The 15,748-nt window shown below is 44.2% G+C and overlaps 1 protein-coding gene across 12 annotated transcripts in view; it reads right to left on the bottom strand.

Moving 5' to 3' along the window:
• The window catches only part of LOC131138653 (peripheral-type benzodiazepine receptor-associated protein 1), a 44,141-nt gene that overhangs the window by 12,166 nt on the left and 16,227 nt on the right, over nucleotides 1-15,748 (bottom strand). For 6 of the 12 annotated variants that reach the window (XM_058087757.1, XM_058087756.1, XM_058087753.1 and 3 more), the window contains 19 exons: nucleotides 15,121-15,210; nucleotides 14,855-14,977; nucleotides 14,673-14,777; nucleotides 14,509-14,559; nucleotides 13,428-13,448; nucleotides 12,069-12,249; nucleotides 10,957-11,046; nucleotides 10,344-10,549; nucleotides 9,590-9,696; nucleotides 9,404-9,513; nucleotides 8,467-9,336; nucleotides 7,772-7,798; nucleotides 6,701-6,852; nucleotides 6,123-6,587; nucleotides 5,664-6,047; nucleotides 5,421-5,576; nucleotides 3,910-4,695; nucleotides 2,807-2,906; nucleotides 123-262 (listed from right to left, as the gene is read on the bottom strand). In XM_058087757.1, the coding sequence (XP_057943740.1) occupies nucleotides 123-262; nucleotides 2,807-2,906; nucleotides 3,910-4,695; nucleotides 5,421-5,576; nucleotides 5,664-6,047; nucleotides 6,123-6,587; nucleotides 6,701-6,852; nucleotides 7,772-7,798; nucleotides 8,467-9,336; nucleotides 9,404-9,513; nucleotides 9,590-9,696; nucleotides 10,344-10,549; nucleotides 10,957-11,046; nucleotides 12,069-12,249; nucleotides 13,428-13,448; nucleotides 14,509-14,559; nucleotides 14,673-14,777; nucleotides 14,855-14,977; nucleotides 15,121-15,210 (4,164 nt within the window). The remainder of the gene's footprint in view (nucleotides 1-122; nucleotides 263-2,806; nucleotides 2,907-3,909; nucleotides 4,696-5,420; nucleotides 5,577-5,663; nucleotides 6,048-6,122; nucleotides 6,588-6,700; nucleotides 6,853-7,771; nucleotides 7,799-8,466; nucleotides 9,337-9,403; nucleotides 9,514-9,589; nucleotides 9,697-10,343; nucleotides 10,550-10,956; nucleotides 11,047-12,068; nucleotides 12,250-13,427; nucleotides 13,449-14,508; nucleotides 14,560-14,672; nucleotides 14,778-14,854; nucleotides 14,978-15,120; nucleotides 15,211-15,748) is intronic. The other 6 variants (XM_058087754.1, XM_058087758.1, XM_058087755.1 and 3 more) reach the window with 6 other exon arrangements.

Genomic DNA, 15,748 nt, shown 5'->3' on the forward strand with positions numbered 1-15,748 from the left:
CAAGTTACAGTGCTCATTAGTAATGCGTGTGAGGATGCGTATTTATAAGAACATTGCAAATGTGACGGGTTAAGTTGTAAACAGAGGCTGCCAGTCAGTGCCCGAGCTGCGTGGGGACATACTGTGATGATCTGTCCCTCTCGAAAAGGCAGCTCCTCCTCGGGGGCATCCGGGTTGGGTGACATGGTGGCAGGGTCGTAAGGGAAGAGGGCCACGAAGATGCGTGTGTCTCCTTTTGTCTTGGGTGAGTCAAAACAACCTGCTGATAGAAACAAACAGAAGAGGCGTCTTCAAACACAAATGGCCTTATTAATTAACAACAATTGTTCACCACTGCAGCAGGTCCAGGACACCCCCCGGTTTTTGTTGGGGGCGACTTTCAGGGACCACCGGCGTACTTGAGTAATAGATATGTCCATCTTTTCAACACAGCTCTCTCCACTTCCGCCATAGCCTCCTTTCTCGCTAGACAATAAAAGTTCTACTCGGATTTTGAATCATCACTGCTGCAATTATTAGATCATAATAAACTTTTTTCAACGATCATTGTTCACCGATGACACAATCCAAGCTTTTAAAGTATGTATAGGTACTCAGCACTAATGAACAATAATATGAGATTATTGATGGACAAATGGAATCTGAGTCACAGTGTAGCCTTTAGCCTAGTCGTCAGGCTAGTAGCTGAAGTCTACCAGGCTGGAAAAGTCCTTTGTAAGCAGCGTCTACATCATCCACACTGCTTGCTTGAATTTGCATCTGACAGCACACAGAAATGTCCGTCTGTGATTAATTGTGATTAACCCCACAAAAGTAGGGTTACAGTTAGTTACCAGATTTTTTACATTTTACATAAAGGTTCAGTATTATTTTCTATGATTTATATCCAAAACATCCGTGATCCTGATGAGGACAAGTGGCATAGAAAATGTATGGATGGATTGTTAAGGTAACCCTACTTTTGTGCCACCCTTTGTTTATATTATATCATATGTATCATATATACACACACACATACATATATATACTGTAGTTTTGGGTTTCGGGTGTTTGCCCTTCCCCCACTGCGGCTATGAACTGCTGCTTGCTGAGCCGAGGCGTGTCCTCAAAAGAGGTAATCAAGCTAAACCACTGATCCTAAGCTGTGTGAGCTGTTTGACAAACACACACTCGTTCATGATCTGCAACACTCAGCAAGAAGGGAAACTGTTTGACCCAATCTCTGATCTCGATCTGATAACGTTCCCCAGCGAGGCATCACGTACTCAACTCGTGTAAGGTTTCTCAGAAAATGCTGCATCATCTTATGGATGAAATGAAAAGTCATACTCCAGCACGGTTCTCGGCAATGCAGGAGTGACGCATAACGTTATTGCCACCAAAGAGCGTATGTACATGTCTATCCTATTTGACAAAGTGAGACAAATTTGAAGAGCTGTGGTGGGGCTGTAAGCTGCTCTGAAGAGAGCTGTTCTCTATCTCATTATGGAGAATCAGGCCATCTGTGGCAAGAATCATGGACAGAGAACTTGCACACTTTCACATCCTTGCTGGTTAATAATAAAAGCACAATGTCTCCTGGTACCTTCCTCCGCTTATGAGCGTGTTTATTTTGGTGCGTACTCTAGCGTGTGCACACAAAAACGGAAATGGCTTTTTTATAAAAAAAAATTAAAAAAAGACGAGTGACGAGAGAGGAGGCAGAGAGCGGCTCCAATATCATCACACGTTTGGTTGGCGAATCAATGTTACTATTTTAATATCCGTCACTTCCTCCTGTCATGACAAGCCACTTTAAGTTAAGCCGGTTCTCAGCTTAGCCGGCCATCTCCCACTTCTCCACCGCTGCCGACACCCCTCCCTCGTCACACACGGTGCTAATCTGGCTACCAGCATGTGGGACCGAAGTGGAGACTTCTCCGCAGAAAGCGCAGGCGTGTCAGCATCACTTCTACTGCACGTTGGCGTTGGAAAAAAAAGCATTTAGAACAGGGGTCTCAAACTCAATTTACTTGGGGGCCACTGGAGCTAGGGTATGGGCGAGACTGGGCCGCATCAGGTTTTCCAAAAAAAAAAAAACCCAAAAAACGCATTTATTAAAAACAGAAAAATGAATAAACTTTGCTTTGGTTTCGATTTTCTACAAGAAAAGCTCTGATAAAACATTCCACTATATCTTAACTTTTATTGTTCTGCACAAAATAAGATGAAAAATAAATAAACAAATCAAGAATAAAGAAAATCAATCAATCAGTAATAAATAAATATAATAATAATAATAAAACGGCAAATAATAAAAACTTAAGAAACCACATATAGTTGGTGGGTAGACAAATTATTTTTTTCAGATTAAAATGAACAAAGCATTATTAGAGCCCTGTAGACATGACAAAACTATAGTCACATTTATACTTTTTTTATTTACAACATATTGCGCAACTGCAGGGTCTTGAGACACATGCTAACTCGCAAACTAGAGAGCTAGCGACCTAAACGGTAGCCTTCAAGTTATTTCCTTTAAACTTAAATAGCCAAAAATTTACCACTTCCACACGGATAGGGAGGTTAACTATTAACAGTTATTTAACCTTTAACATGAACATGAATCAAACGTAATAATTTTTTCTGGGTACATGGTACCATACAGCATCCATATCAAACTTGCACGGGCCGCACTAACATTAAACTTTCATATCAAGGCGGGGGCCTCAAACTAGTGTCCTGCGGGCCACATTTAGCCCGCGGGTCGTGTGTTTGAGACCCCTGATTTAGCAGAAGCGGTAAGGAAGACGAAAGTCTCACTGACCTTTGAGCCGCTTGCCTTGCAAACCAACGGGTTTCGAGGATTGCTCGGAATCAGGGCCCCAAGATGGACCTGCTTCAGATCCTGTTGGAGGACTGGGCTCCTGCACATTAAACACAAATAGGCAATGAGAAAACCATCTAACTCTGAATTATTGCCAACTATTACCATCGTTGTTCATTAGAGGGAAGCACAATGAGGGAATTCGTGGGGAAACAACTCGACACCTGTGATCTACGCTGCTAAAAGACGGGAAGTGTTAACATTCAGCTATGCTGTTAGGAATGGAATATTTTCCCTCTGCTTTGAACAAGACATGTTGAGGTAACATTTTCCATTCTTACCGTGTTTGAGGCTGAAAGCAGAGGGAACATATTCCATTCCTAACATGGCAAAGGCTTTCAATGTGTCTCATTCAAAGCAGAGGGAACATGTTCCATTCCTAACAATGCCAAGGACGACTAATTCTGAACGTATTCCATTCCTAACATGGCAAAAGCTTTCAATGTGTCTCATTCAAAGCAGAGGGAACATGTTCCATTCCTAACAATGCTAAGGACGACTAATTCTGAACGTATTCCATTCCTAACATGGCAAAAGCTTTCAATGTGTCTCATTCAAAGCAGATGGAACATGTTCCATTCCTAACAATGCCAAGGACGACTAATTCTGAACATATTCCATTCCTAACACGGCAAAAGCCTTCAATGTGTCTCATTCAAAGCAGAGGGAACATGTTCCATTCCTAACAATGCCAAGGACGACTAATTCGGAACATATTCCATTCCTAACATGGCAAAAGCTTTCAATGTGTCTCATTCAAAGCAGAGGGAACATGTTCCATTCCTAACAATGCCAAGGACGACTAATTCGGAACATATTCCATTCCTAACATGGCAAAAGCTTTCAATGTGTCTCATTCAAAGCAGAGGGAACATGTTCCATTCCTAACAATGCCAAGGATGACTAATTCTGAACACTGTCTTCTTTCTTCACCAAACTCCATCAATCACAACGTTACAGGACAACTAGTGATAGGATTCAAAGGGAAGGACCAGGACTGCTTGGGGGAGATGGAGGCTGGAGAATTCCGCAGCAAGGTTTACCAAGGTGTTAGCCTTCGTCCCCTGGTGGTAGGAGGGTCCGATATGCTCCATCTCCGCCCCTTCGATCCACCACTCTGAGCTCATCTGTTCCATCACCACCTCCCCCGCAGTGCACGGCCCCGGTTCATCAACGTCATCCGTGCCGTACTCCACATCGATCTCCATCCCACGACTGATGGGGGACCTCACGGTACGTACTGTTTTGCTGACCGGGTAGGGTCTTGGCAGGGGAGGGCCATGGCCCGCAGCCATCTGACTCCTGAGCATGGCCTCCCTCCTAAGGCGGTCCCCTAACCCTTTGAGTAGCGATCTGTCTTTGTTGGGGCTGGACTGGGGAGGACAGCGAACAGACACGCACCTGCTGGTCGGACCTTCACATAAACGCACTTCCTTTTCACCAGGATAATTTACGCTGTCTACTGCATCTGCATAGTGGACTCTGTGCTGCATCTTGGGTTTGACAGGTAAAGGTCCTTGCCTCGATAAAGGCTCTTTGGTTTGGGATCTGGGATCGATGTTGAAGTGGTGGTGCTGAGGGGGAAAGTGAGGGCCGGAGTATGGAGGGTGACGTTGCGGCACGTGATGAAGGTGTTCCGTGTCTCTGGGGTGAAGACGGCTATGCCTCGACGGTATGTGACGAGGTAAAGGCTCTTCCCGCCCGCAGTCTTCCTCCTCTGTCACCTCAGGGATGCTGAAGAGCTGCTTGTTGCGGCAGACCTGAGGGGGTAACTTGAGGATCCTCTCAAGAACATCTTCGTCACTGTCTGAAGGCTCAGATTTGCTTATCTGCGACCATAGACCATAAAGGCCAGGAAGGGCCAGAAGGAGAGGCCGGAACATCGTTGAGTAGAAATAAGGAAACATTTAGGTGAAAGGAAGAGAACGACCAGGACATGCAAAAGGAAAAGAAAAGATAAAACAACAAGAATCAAAATCAGGCATGAACTTTTAAATACATACATGACTTAAATATTCAAGCAGACATTTTTTTAAACTAGCTATCGGTGCCTCATTCTGGTGCTAAATGAACACAACTCCAGGTGAGATTGTGCAAGTAAGTAAAGTCCTGCTGTTCTTGACAGAAGCCCCCAGAGCCCCACGCTCTCTTTAAACACGATTACAGACCCTAACACCCCAACAGCAGAGCTCAGCTGTCCACAACAACAACACAATATTGCCTTGCATCAACCCATCACGGCGAGTGAGGTGCATTCACAAACAGCAGGATTTTTCAACATTACAACCCAAATAAAAACACTGTGTGTTTGATGTTTGACTTGTTTTGCATGCTGCATTATTGTAATTTATTGCAGATTTTATTTAAATATATAATGTTTAATATTTAATAGACATACTTAAATATTTTGTTAAACTTTTATGTGACAAAATTCCCTTAAAAACATTGTTGGGACACAATTTCTATGGTTTCCCATTTGAATATTGTGTGGGCTCCATTTAAGCTTATGTTACCCGTTCCTACTCATGGGTGCAGAGTACTTATTCCCACATACCCTGTTAGCTGTAACTGTGTATCCCCTGGTGGGCGCGTCCCCAAAGTGGTCAGAGTAAAGCTCCTCCTCGTCCTCTTCTAAGATATCAGACAGATCTGAGCGACTGTTGTCAGTGAGGAAGTCACCGGGATGCTCCACTGTCCCTCTAGTGTACTCCTACAATGAGAGGAACATCAAATCCAGAGTAAAATCCAGACAATACATCTGCATATTGCAGAAGGATGTCAATCATTCAGCACTCACTTCCTGGGTCCTGTTGACCCCTGGGTCCTGGTCCTGTCTCAAGAACTCCTCGATGGACACCAGGCGCTTGTTCTCAGGTTCCTCCTCGACCTCGGAATCCAGTGGTGAAGTACTGGGGGGTCGGAGGATTAGCGTGTCCTGAGGGTTGAGGAGGTCTGTGATTGGGGCTTTGGGCGGTGTGGGAATGCGCTCCGGGGTTCCGAGTTTGGCACAGGGATCCTCGATGAACTCTGTGATGGACGGAAAAGGACGTATTGTTCCGGGGCTGTCGGCGTCTCTGCGCTGCTCCAACGTGGTCGCTTGTGTCAGTGCCGTCGTTGCAGGAGCAGGTTCGGTTCCAGGGGACGGTTGGGGAGCTGAAGAGGTAGGGGGTGTCACATTAATCTGGAGAGAGGAAAGCAAGCCCATGTTTCAACTGGAAGACAACGGTGTATCGCATGAAGGGTGAGTTAGGATTACCACTGGGGTGACACAGGACGTGACAGGCAACGTGGCCTCACAGTCGGCCGTTGCAGCGGCAGATGGAGGGTTGGCCCAGGCCTTCACAAACGAGGCTGATGACACAAACGCTTCTGAGTGAGGCACATGAGGACGGTTGGCAACATCCTCCACTGTGAGGCCGGTCATGCGTCTTTCTGTTGGTAAAGTGTTGGGCAACATGGAGATTTTGGCAGCAGAGTTCCCAAAACTAAGCGGTGTGGGGCCGACAGGGGTGCAGGCAAGGGGCGGCATAGCTGGGGTTGCGGCGGCAAGGCCGGCCATGATGGCGGCGAGCTTGGAGGGCACATTGACCGGAAAAGAATCACAGGACTCCCCATGGGCAGACATGGTCCGGACAGTGAGATCCTGAGCTCCCTGCAGGGACTGGATTTGGGACGGGCCCAGCAGAGCACTGCCGGCTGTTGGGGAGGACACCTCCAGCACCTGAGATTGAAGAAGAACAACAACCTGCTTGAAATTTTTACATCACAGATATAAAAGACATCAAAACCGACAACGGCATTTATATATTTAAAAAAGAAAGCAGTCCATCGTACCTTTTTCCTATCTGCGTATATGGTGTACCCAGTGACACGGACTCCATTGGAGGTTCCAGCGCTATCAATGGTTACTGGCAGCCAGCTGATGAGGGCAATCCCTGGGGAAGGACCATGATCCAACTGTACATCCAGTGGAGCATCTGGAGGGCCTAACAACATTAAAACCATAAGTAAAAAGTACAGACAGATGTTTTGATTTCCATACAAGCTCAAATGAATAGCAGTACAGTCGTCCCTCGTCACTTCACACTTCTAATTTCGCAGCTTCACTTTATCACGGGTCTCGCAAAAATGTTTCATTAATAAATCATGCTTTTATGTGGTTAAATACGGCCCATTATTACTATAGAAATCTATGCATATTGAAGCATTTGTCTGCCCAAGTTGAGCCTTTACAAATACAGTCATGAAAAAATTATTAGACCATGACTGTAGGCACTCAAGGCACGCATTCAAAGACGTAATACATATGTAGTATTCTACATTGACGGTTACGTCACACCCCTAGTTACTAGTTGTCATGTCACCCAATGTTGGATGGGACACACAAGCACCAGACCTGATAGTCGGTACAACAGGATTTTATTGCATGTTGGAGTTACCTCACAGGCACAATAATTCCCAACACGGGTCCTAGTGTTGCGAGCGTAACCCAGGACAAACTAAAACTCAACTCTGAACCTCATTTGTCCAACAGCAGATCATAGTTCCAGCAACACACACCAGTACGAGCCTTACTTGTGGCATATTTTCTGTTATTATGTCCACTATGTTGGGCAATACACACGTAAAAGTGACTATAGGGGTGTTATCTTATGGCTATAGAGCTCTAATAATGTTAAAACCATTTTTAGAAGGTCCTAAACAGGTTTTATATGCTGAAACTACTAAAATATTCCATTTATAATAGGGAATCCTACTTGTCGGGTCTTAAACCAATTACCCGTGATAAACGAGGGATTACTGTATGTCAAAACTAGTGCTGGGGATGAGAGAATTACCACAACGAACACAGACGTCTAGCAAAAAAATTACAACAACTACTCTGAAAGGGACATTGAGAAATACCTGCGTTCCCAGACTGCGGGCATGAAACTTAAGCAAATTTGGGTGATCATTAAGTGAACGTGAATTAAAAGCGGCTCACTACATCCAAATAAAGACAAACTCACACATGTAAACACAATGGCGGTACTACAACACAATAACGTTGGCCTCAAAACCGTATGCTGATTGATTCATATTTTATGATCTTTTAAATGAAATTTAAAGTCTATTATTACTCCTAGCGCGGTGCCACAGTGGGCTAACAAATCAGTGTTGGGTAAGAACTGGGAGTGTGTACAATTGTGCAGTGGTTCTAAACTGGTTTAGCTGCATGACCCACCATCGCCCCAAAGCAGGTGATCCAAACTGCAGATCTAACTATCTAAAGGGGCTGTCTTTCTCTTTATGGCACGCTCTCCCCTAGAAGATATCCAGCATGTTAAGTCCCCACTTCCCCTCCCGCAGGAGCTTGACAAAGTCGGCCATAATCATGCCACACGCAAGGTGCATTCACAGAAATCGGGTTGTTAAACTATTTCTTTGCCCACTGAAAACAGCTCTGCAACCCACCAGTTCAGAATCACTGCAATAACGGGTCCTAAAATGAGTCACGAAACCTGCAATGTCCTTATACGTTCACACGTATGAATACGTGAGTAATGAGGAGCTAACGAACCAGAACGTGTATTTTGAAAAATGAAACTCAGACTCCTGACCTGCCGTCAAGGTGCTGAAATTGAGGGTAGCACTCCTGCGTTCACGCCGCTCCACGGGTAACTCCCACGGCGTGCGGTGCGGCCGTGCCTCCACTTTGACGGCGTACTGCAGGCTGGGTAAGAGGTTATTGAGGCACAGCGAGTAGCATCCAGCCTTCACCAGCTCACACTCTTGCTCATTCAAGGACACAATGTGCACATAGTTACTGTTGCAGGGCAGCCAGGACAGGTTGGCAGAGGTGGCGGTGACGCCGTCCACACGCAGCTGCGTCGGCGCCACGCAAACGTCCCGACCAATGAGCATGCTGCATCGCAGCTGGTCTGAGGGGCCCTTTTCTGTCAGGCTTTGCACAGATACGCGGTAGGCCTTGAGGTTGATGTCCAGCCTCTCCAGCACCGCTTTGGTTTGGGCACCGAAGGGCACATTAAGCCGCAGCTCCTGGTCCACATACACATTATAGCTCCACACATTGCCCCACCCAGCCGGCACCAGTGGGGGGTCCCAGCTGATGATGATGCTCTTGGCAAGCTGCTTGATGAGGGTGAGCTTACGTGGGTAAGGCACCGTGTCCACTCCCACCTCCTCCAAATCCAAGTCCAGGCCATTGGTGAGGGGGGCTGAGACAGCCAAGGCCGAATTGGAAGAGGCTGAGGCGGGGCCAGAGGCAGAAGAGGCCTCTGTCCTCTCTGAGGCGCGTACACCCGTGTGGAGGTGATACTGGTGGCTGGCACTGTGCAAACTGCTGTCGGGCAAGGAGTTGTGGGACATGTCGCCGGCGTCCGGAGGGTGGCAGCCCATCACGTCGTCGTCGGATACACGTTCCACAAAGTTGGAGGGGACCAGCCCTCTCCTACCATCTTTCAATTCGCCTACAATAAAAAAAGGAAACACGGAAATATGAAATTGCACATAAAAGAACATATGGTGCTAACATACCTTCATAGAAGCCATCATCGTCCATGCCGCCGTACACGTAGATGTATTCTCCTGCGGTGAGCGGCAGCTCCACTTCAGGGTTATCATTTGGGCCATCGTAAGGATTATAGCTGTTTAAAGTTCAGTTTCGAGTAGTTAAGACCGTATTCCTTTATTGAGTCTTAATTGTACAAAAATGTTACGGACCTGTATCGTGCAATAAAAACCTGAAGCTTGGCTGCTCCTCTGCTGGCTGCGCATGGTGCCGGGGCCGTGTCAATGTCCAATTCCTCCACTTCGCTGGCCGTGTCAACCTGACAACACCACAAGGGGTCAAGCCGGACGACACGTTTGGATGTGCTTGGCCTTTATTGGTCTCTACGTCAACAATTTTGTCTATATAAAAATGTGTTACGAACGCGGGGAGGTGAGTGTGTGTGTGTGTGTGTGACACCTGTAGTGGAGATTTCCATTCATCGTCGTAACACATTATACAGTAAGCAAGCATATTTATAGCTCCCCGCTAAACCATTTTACAACTACTACTGAATGACCCACATAATCCACAGTGGCAGGTGGATTATTTTATTCGACATGAGCTTTATTGAATTGCTGGGAGACGAGATGAAAAGACCTCTGACCTAACCTGTCTGTCACACAACACACAGACTTTGGATAAACGTCTCAATAAGAGCCGCTGAAGAGTGCTGTTGCATATATAGCAGTATAGCAAGATTGGCTTCCCTATACATTCGGGGAGGGCCGCCTCAAATAAATTTGGAGCGCCACAAATAGAATTGGCCTATCTACCTGTCTGTAATCAGACCCCCTCACGCAGACGGAGGCCATCCTGTCGTATGTGTCGATGTATGACAGGGTGAAGGATAAGATAAAGGCCAAGCGAGTGATGAGACACAGGCCTGCGTATACGTAACGACAGCGACGTCGCCATTGCCGGTACCTCGTGTGTCGGGCTTGATTTGTGCGGACTGAGATGGGTGTCAGACTTGGGGGTGACGCTCGCGGTCTCAGACTTGCTGGAGGATGAGGCCGACTTGTGGACGCTGATGGTCGGAAGCTCTCGATGCTTGGCGACGGGGGAGCGCTCCACCCTGGAAAGACCTGCGGCATGGGGGGTGGTCCCCATCCGTAGCGCGGCAGCAACATCTAACAAGGGGGAGGCACAAGAGAGATAAGCCTGCAGGACAATCCACTTGAGAGGAGACAGCAAGTCTTTCGTCGCTAGCTCTTCTGGATCAACGAGGGGTCCGTCGCTGGGTTAGGTCACTGGTTAACATGCAGAATGCTCAAGGTTGAACCTGGCTGATTAAACGGTGGACAGAAATCCTGCCTCCATCTGCCTGGAGTCAGAGGTCACACTACCTTGCGGTAGCATGTGTCACACCAGCATCGCTAAGGGGCTTAACTGATTCCACAGACAGCTTTCACCTCGGCTCTCGAGCACGGAGCGTCATGCAAATGGTGTCGTTTCATGCAAGTGTGGGTGAAATGATAAGTTAGGACATGCCATGCTTTAGTGAAAACACCCGACAGACACCGAGCCGGATCATTACCCTCAGGGTAGGAGAGATTGTCACCTCCCTCGAGACTCCAGAAGGCTATTTCGCTCAGTGACTCCATATCCCATGAGCTGTCTGTGCAGTCTGAATCACATGGACAAGTGAGGGGTTATATGCGTGGGCAGAGCGTGGAAAATCCTTTTTAGAGTTCGCTCAGTTTTGGATGGCAGCTATTCGAGAAAATTTATTTTTCACGACAGCTCCATCAAGCCAATTTGTAATGTAATGCAGTACAACTTCATAATGTCATGACTAAAAATAATGTCATTTCAGTAGCATAAAGTTAAAATACTAAAGAAAAAATATGTTATTTTTGGTGGTGATATGTGGTAATATGAAAAACAAAACAACAAATAAAGTTGAGAGTTTTAGGAAAAAACAAGTTGCAGAGAAAAAGTTATGTCACAAGAATAAAGTCAAAATATGACAGGAATGAAGTCATAAATATATTAGGAAGTGAACAAATGTAACATTCGCAGCGCCGTTCTCGATTTCATCGTAGACGTCCGTTCAAAAACGCGACGGATAACATTTAGGCGGATTGTCCCGCACTTGAATTATGAAGGATCATGTGAAGGACGGACTGAACCGTAGCATCCCGAATGTCTAAACTTACCGTAAATGTCATCGTTTAATAGATTGTATGACAAAATACGGTAAATGCCGTATTTAGTGTAAAGATTCTACTCGCGTGAAAGATTCTTTTAGAAGGAATAAACAGTTCTAGGACAAGAACATATTATACAAAGTGTATAAAAAATAAAATTTTAATTAAAAAAAAATAAAATAATAATAATAATAAAAAGAATAATAAAATAAATTAAATTAAAATAAAATAACAAGTTAAAATAAATTAAAAAAAATATTTCAATTATATGTATGAGAAAGGCAGGAAGTGAACAAATGCAACAGTTACTGATTGTAAAAGTACCAGATGGAGGGGTAGGATTTAATAAGCTTTGCTTCTTCCTACTCCTTTTGGACATGTGGAACTGGCAACTGATTATGGGATGCATTCAATTGTAATCTGATGCATGTTCAAATGAAATTAAACCATTACCATTACCATAAATACAAGAAGACAATTAACAAGCAGAAAGGGTTACCTCGCTCGGTGGACAGGCCCACTCCGTTGGTCAGGAGAGAGAAACTGGGATTGTTGAGAAGGCCGGAGCCAGCCAGGTCTGCCTTGGACGCCTGCAGTCGAAACTTCTCCAGCTCTTGTGACAACAAGCCAAACTGCTCACTCTGGCTGCGGCATTTCTCCTCCAGGTCTCGTACCTTTGACTGCACAGCGGGCCAAAGCAATCGAACAGGAAAAGAAACAAACATTTAGAAATGTATCCACACTAGGGGTGTCACGACATGAGACGATGCACGAGATTGGGTCTACGAGAACAAGACGAGACGAGATTTTAATATGAATGTTTATTGTACCACATTATTATTAAGGGGGGCTTCCTTGCTCATTACCACATGGGAGCTGAGGAATGTGGCTTTTAGCCTCCAAATTTCTACCTTGCATTGCCCGCCCTACAAGGGTAAACTCTACCCCCCATAGACAAACCAACTGTATGACTGACAAGAGGTCTCACTCTGTTCGAATGTTGTTATTCTATGACCCCTCACCCTGCCTGCTTAGAGGCAAGAGATGAGGGATGAGTCCATTTTCATTTTACAGCGTAATTAATTCAATTCATGTATCATGGCGTGATTTATGCATATTATTGCAGAAATCTCGTCACGTTTTGACCTTGCCGCACCCATCATACACACTCATATTTCCGCCAAACAAAGACAAAACACACACACACACACTGAGGCGGTTCTATTTTACAGTATCTGGGTGTGGTTTGCATTCCTGACTTTGTAGCTTTATTCTGTTGTTTTCTTGGCCGGGTCCCCAGCCCAGATGCAGATACTTTACATCTGATCTTACAAATCTTATCATTTATTTGTAGTAGTCAGGAAAAGCAATTATCAGCTTCTAGAGTACTATATACAGATCATACTACTTGCCATGAAAAAAACACAAGGATCGGAGGGAAAAGGGTGGGGAATGAGAAGAAGATGACAACGGGGGAGTTTAAGTCCTGGTGTTGCTGAGGTTCTGTACGGTGCTGAGTTTGCGTGTGCTTGCGGTGGGGGTTTCCTGGTAAGCCTTCGCACAGTCTGAACATTTCCTGTCAGCTCTCACCTACGCTGAAATTCTACTTAAGTACTGACAAAACAGTACACAATTCATAGTGAGCTGAAGATGTACAAATAAGTATTTGATTTAATACAAGCTACAAAAAGCAAACGCCGTTATAAAAGCCTGTCAACTTCCAAAGGCTGATTGCTTTAAATGAAGCTAATTGAGTAATTTGGGGTTGTGTTTCTACCTACAGGTTAGGAAGGATTTTGTGTGGGAAAGATTAATTAATGTGGTGGATGGGATCAAGTAGGCTAAAAGTCAACAGTACCTGCATGCAGTCCAGTGTACTCTGGTTAGCGCAGATTTAACACAGAGGGGAAAAAAAAAGAAATTCAAATACACATACATGCTTCTGAGTAATACAGTCGTAAGGTAATGGGAAGAAGCAGACTGAGGTCGGAGTGAGCAAGAAAATCCTGTCAGTGTGGTCAGTATCACCAGAATGCGTCTTAGCCCTCGGCAGCCACTTGGACAACGTATCATTGTTACAATCTGACCAACTGCAGCCAATGGAGGCGGAGAGCACAAGCAAGGCTTTGACACAACTTCTGTTTTTTAGGAGGGTAAGAGACTTTCTCTCGTCATGCATTCGAGTTCATAAGTAAAGGGACAGAATGCGCAACCAACAAAGCAAAGAGGAAGGAAGAGATATTATATCAAGGGGCAGCTATACTCTACCAGCTCCCTCCGCAACACAAGCTGAGTCAAGTCCTAAAATAAAATACACCATTCACTTAGCAACCAAAGGGGCACAAGGGGAAGCACAGGGGTGTCCATGTACGACCTGTGGCTGTTTTTTATATATATTTTTAAATTGGCCCTCATATTCTTAAAACACAATTAAATAAGCAAAAAAAGAAAAGAAAAAAGTCTAAAATTGGGAAATAATTTCATAATAATAATTAATAATTATTATTAATGATTATTAATTAATAATACTTTATAATTAATAATAATTAACATTAATTAATAATAATTAACATTAATTAATAATAATTTGTAATATAATAATTTACTAATATAATAATTTACTAATATAATAATTTAATAATAATAATTTAATAGTAATTTTAATAATAATTTAATAAAAACTAAATATTAAGTAAACAGTATGATTATATTAAGTGAAAAATATTAAGAGAAAACACTCACATAAAATTGAATTATTAAACAAATATTTCATAACATTAAGAGAAACAAACAAAGGTGTAATATATATGTCTCAAATAGAAATATGGGACCCATGAATATATTTGGACTGTGTCGTGCCTACACAGCCAGTAAATATGATGCACGGTATATGAATGGTATTTATTCCACCATTTCACACCAGTGGAATTGAAACTCACCTCCAGCATCTGAACCACCCCTTCATGTTCTCTCTTGGCAAATAACTGAGCCTAAAAAAAGGAAGACAAAGTCACTGAAATGATGCTTGGTGGTTTATTGGTGCCCTAAGGTTGCCTCCTGCTGGGCAAAGGTTTCACTGGCGTATGTATCAGAATGTTCTTACCCGTTGCAATCGCTTGATTTCATCCTGCTTGAACTTAAGGATAGCCAGAGCCTGCTCATGTTCCAATTCCAACTGCTGCCTTCGCTCAGCGACCTCTCGCATATGCTGCTCACAGCGACAGGAAACAACAGTAGTGAATGGTCAGGTTTGACTGGTGAAAGTGATTCGAGTCCCGCTTGTACCTTTAGGACCTGCTCTAGGTTCTCCAGTTTGGCACGGAGTCTCTGGTTCTCCTCGAGAACGGAATTGTGTTGAGCGGTCACTTTAAAGAGTTCTTCCCTCAGCTCCTCATTCTCAACTCGAGTCTGACAAAGATGACAGGTTGACACGGATCACTCTCCTCGCTTCAGGCCAACTCCAGCATGCTTATGGACGTTCATGTCGGTTATTCTGCACCGGTAGCTCGACTAAGCCAACGACGGTGCTGACGGGCCAGCGGGACACCAACCTGGTCGAGCAGCTGTGACTTCCTCCTGAGGAGATCCGCCTCCTCCTTTAGTTGCTCATTTTTGCCCCGCTCATCCTCAAGCTGGCTCTCCTGTCATGGAACCCCAAGACATTTTAAGATTAAAACATTTCAAAGGTTTTATACGCGTACAAGTCCACAGTCGACATCTTGCATACATTTTATGGAGTATAAGTGGCATCTGAGTTCATAGACATTAGCATAAATAACATAACACTGTATGGAATCAGCCATGACAGGCATGTTAAAGTTAAAAAAAAATTATCCTCCCATTATGTGTGGAAGTGGTACATTTTTGGCTTCTTTGTCATTCCCTACTCTTTTTGAAACTGAATGTAATCAAGTTTGAAACAAATAAATTAGAGGCTAACTAGTTAGCTCGTTAGCTTGCTGTATGCTACAAGTATGAGCGGCAGCCATCTCTTATGTCGCTGCAGTGGTTTTATATCCAAAAGAATTGTTTCTCATATTACAAATCTATCATATTACAAATATAAAAATCTAATATAAAAATATATAAAAATCTAATATAAAATAATATAAAAATAATATAAAATATACAAATATAAAAAATATTGGTCTTGCATTTTGTAAAATGATTTCTAAATTA

This window comes from Doryrhamphus excisus, chromosome 11, assembly GCF_030265055.1.
Source record: "Doryrhamphus excisus isolate RoL2022-K1 chromosome 11, RoL_Dexc_1.0, whole genome shotgun sequence".
In the NCBI taxonomy this organism is placed as follows: Eukaryota; Metazoa; Chordata; class Actinopteri; order Syngnathiformes; family Syngnathidae; genus Doryrhamphus; species Doryrhamphus excisus.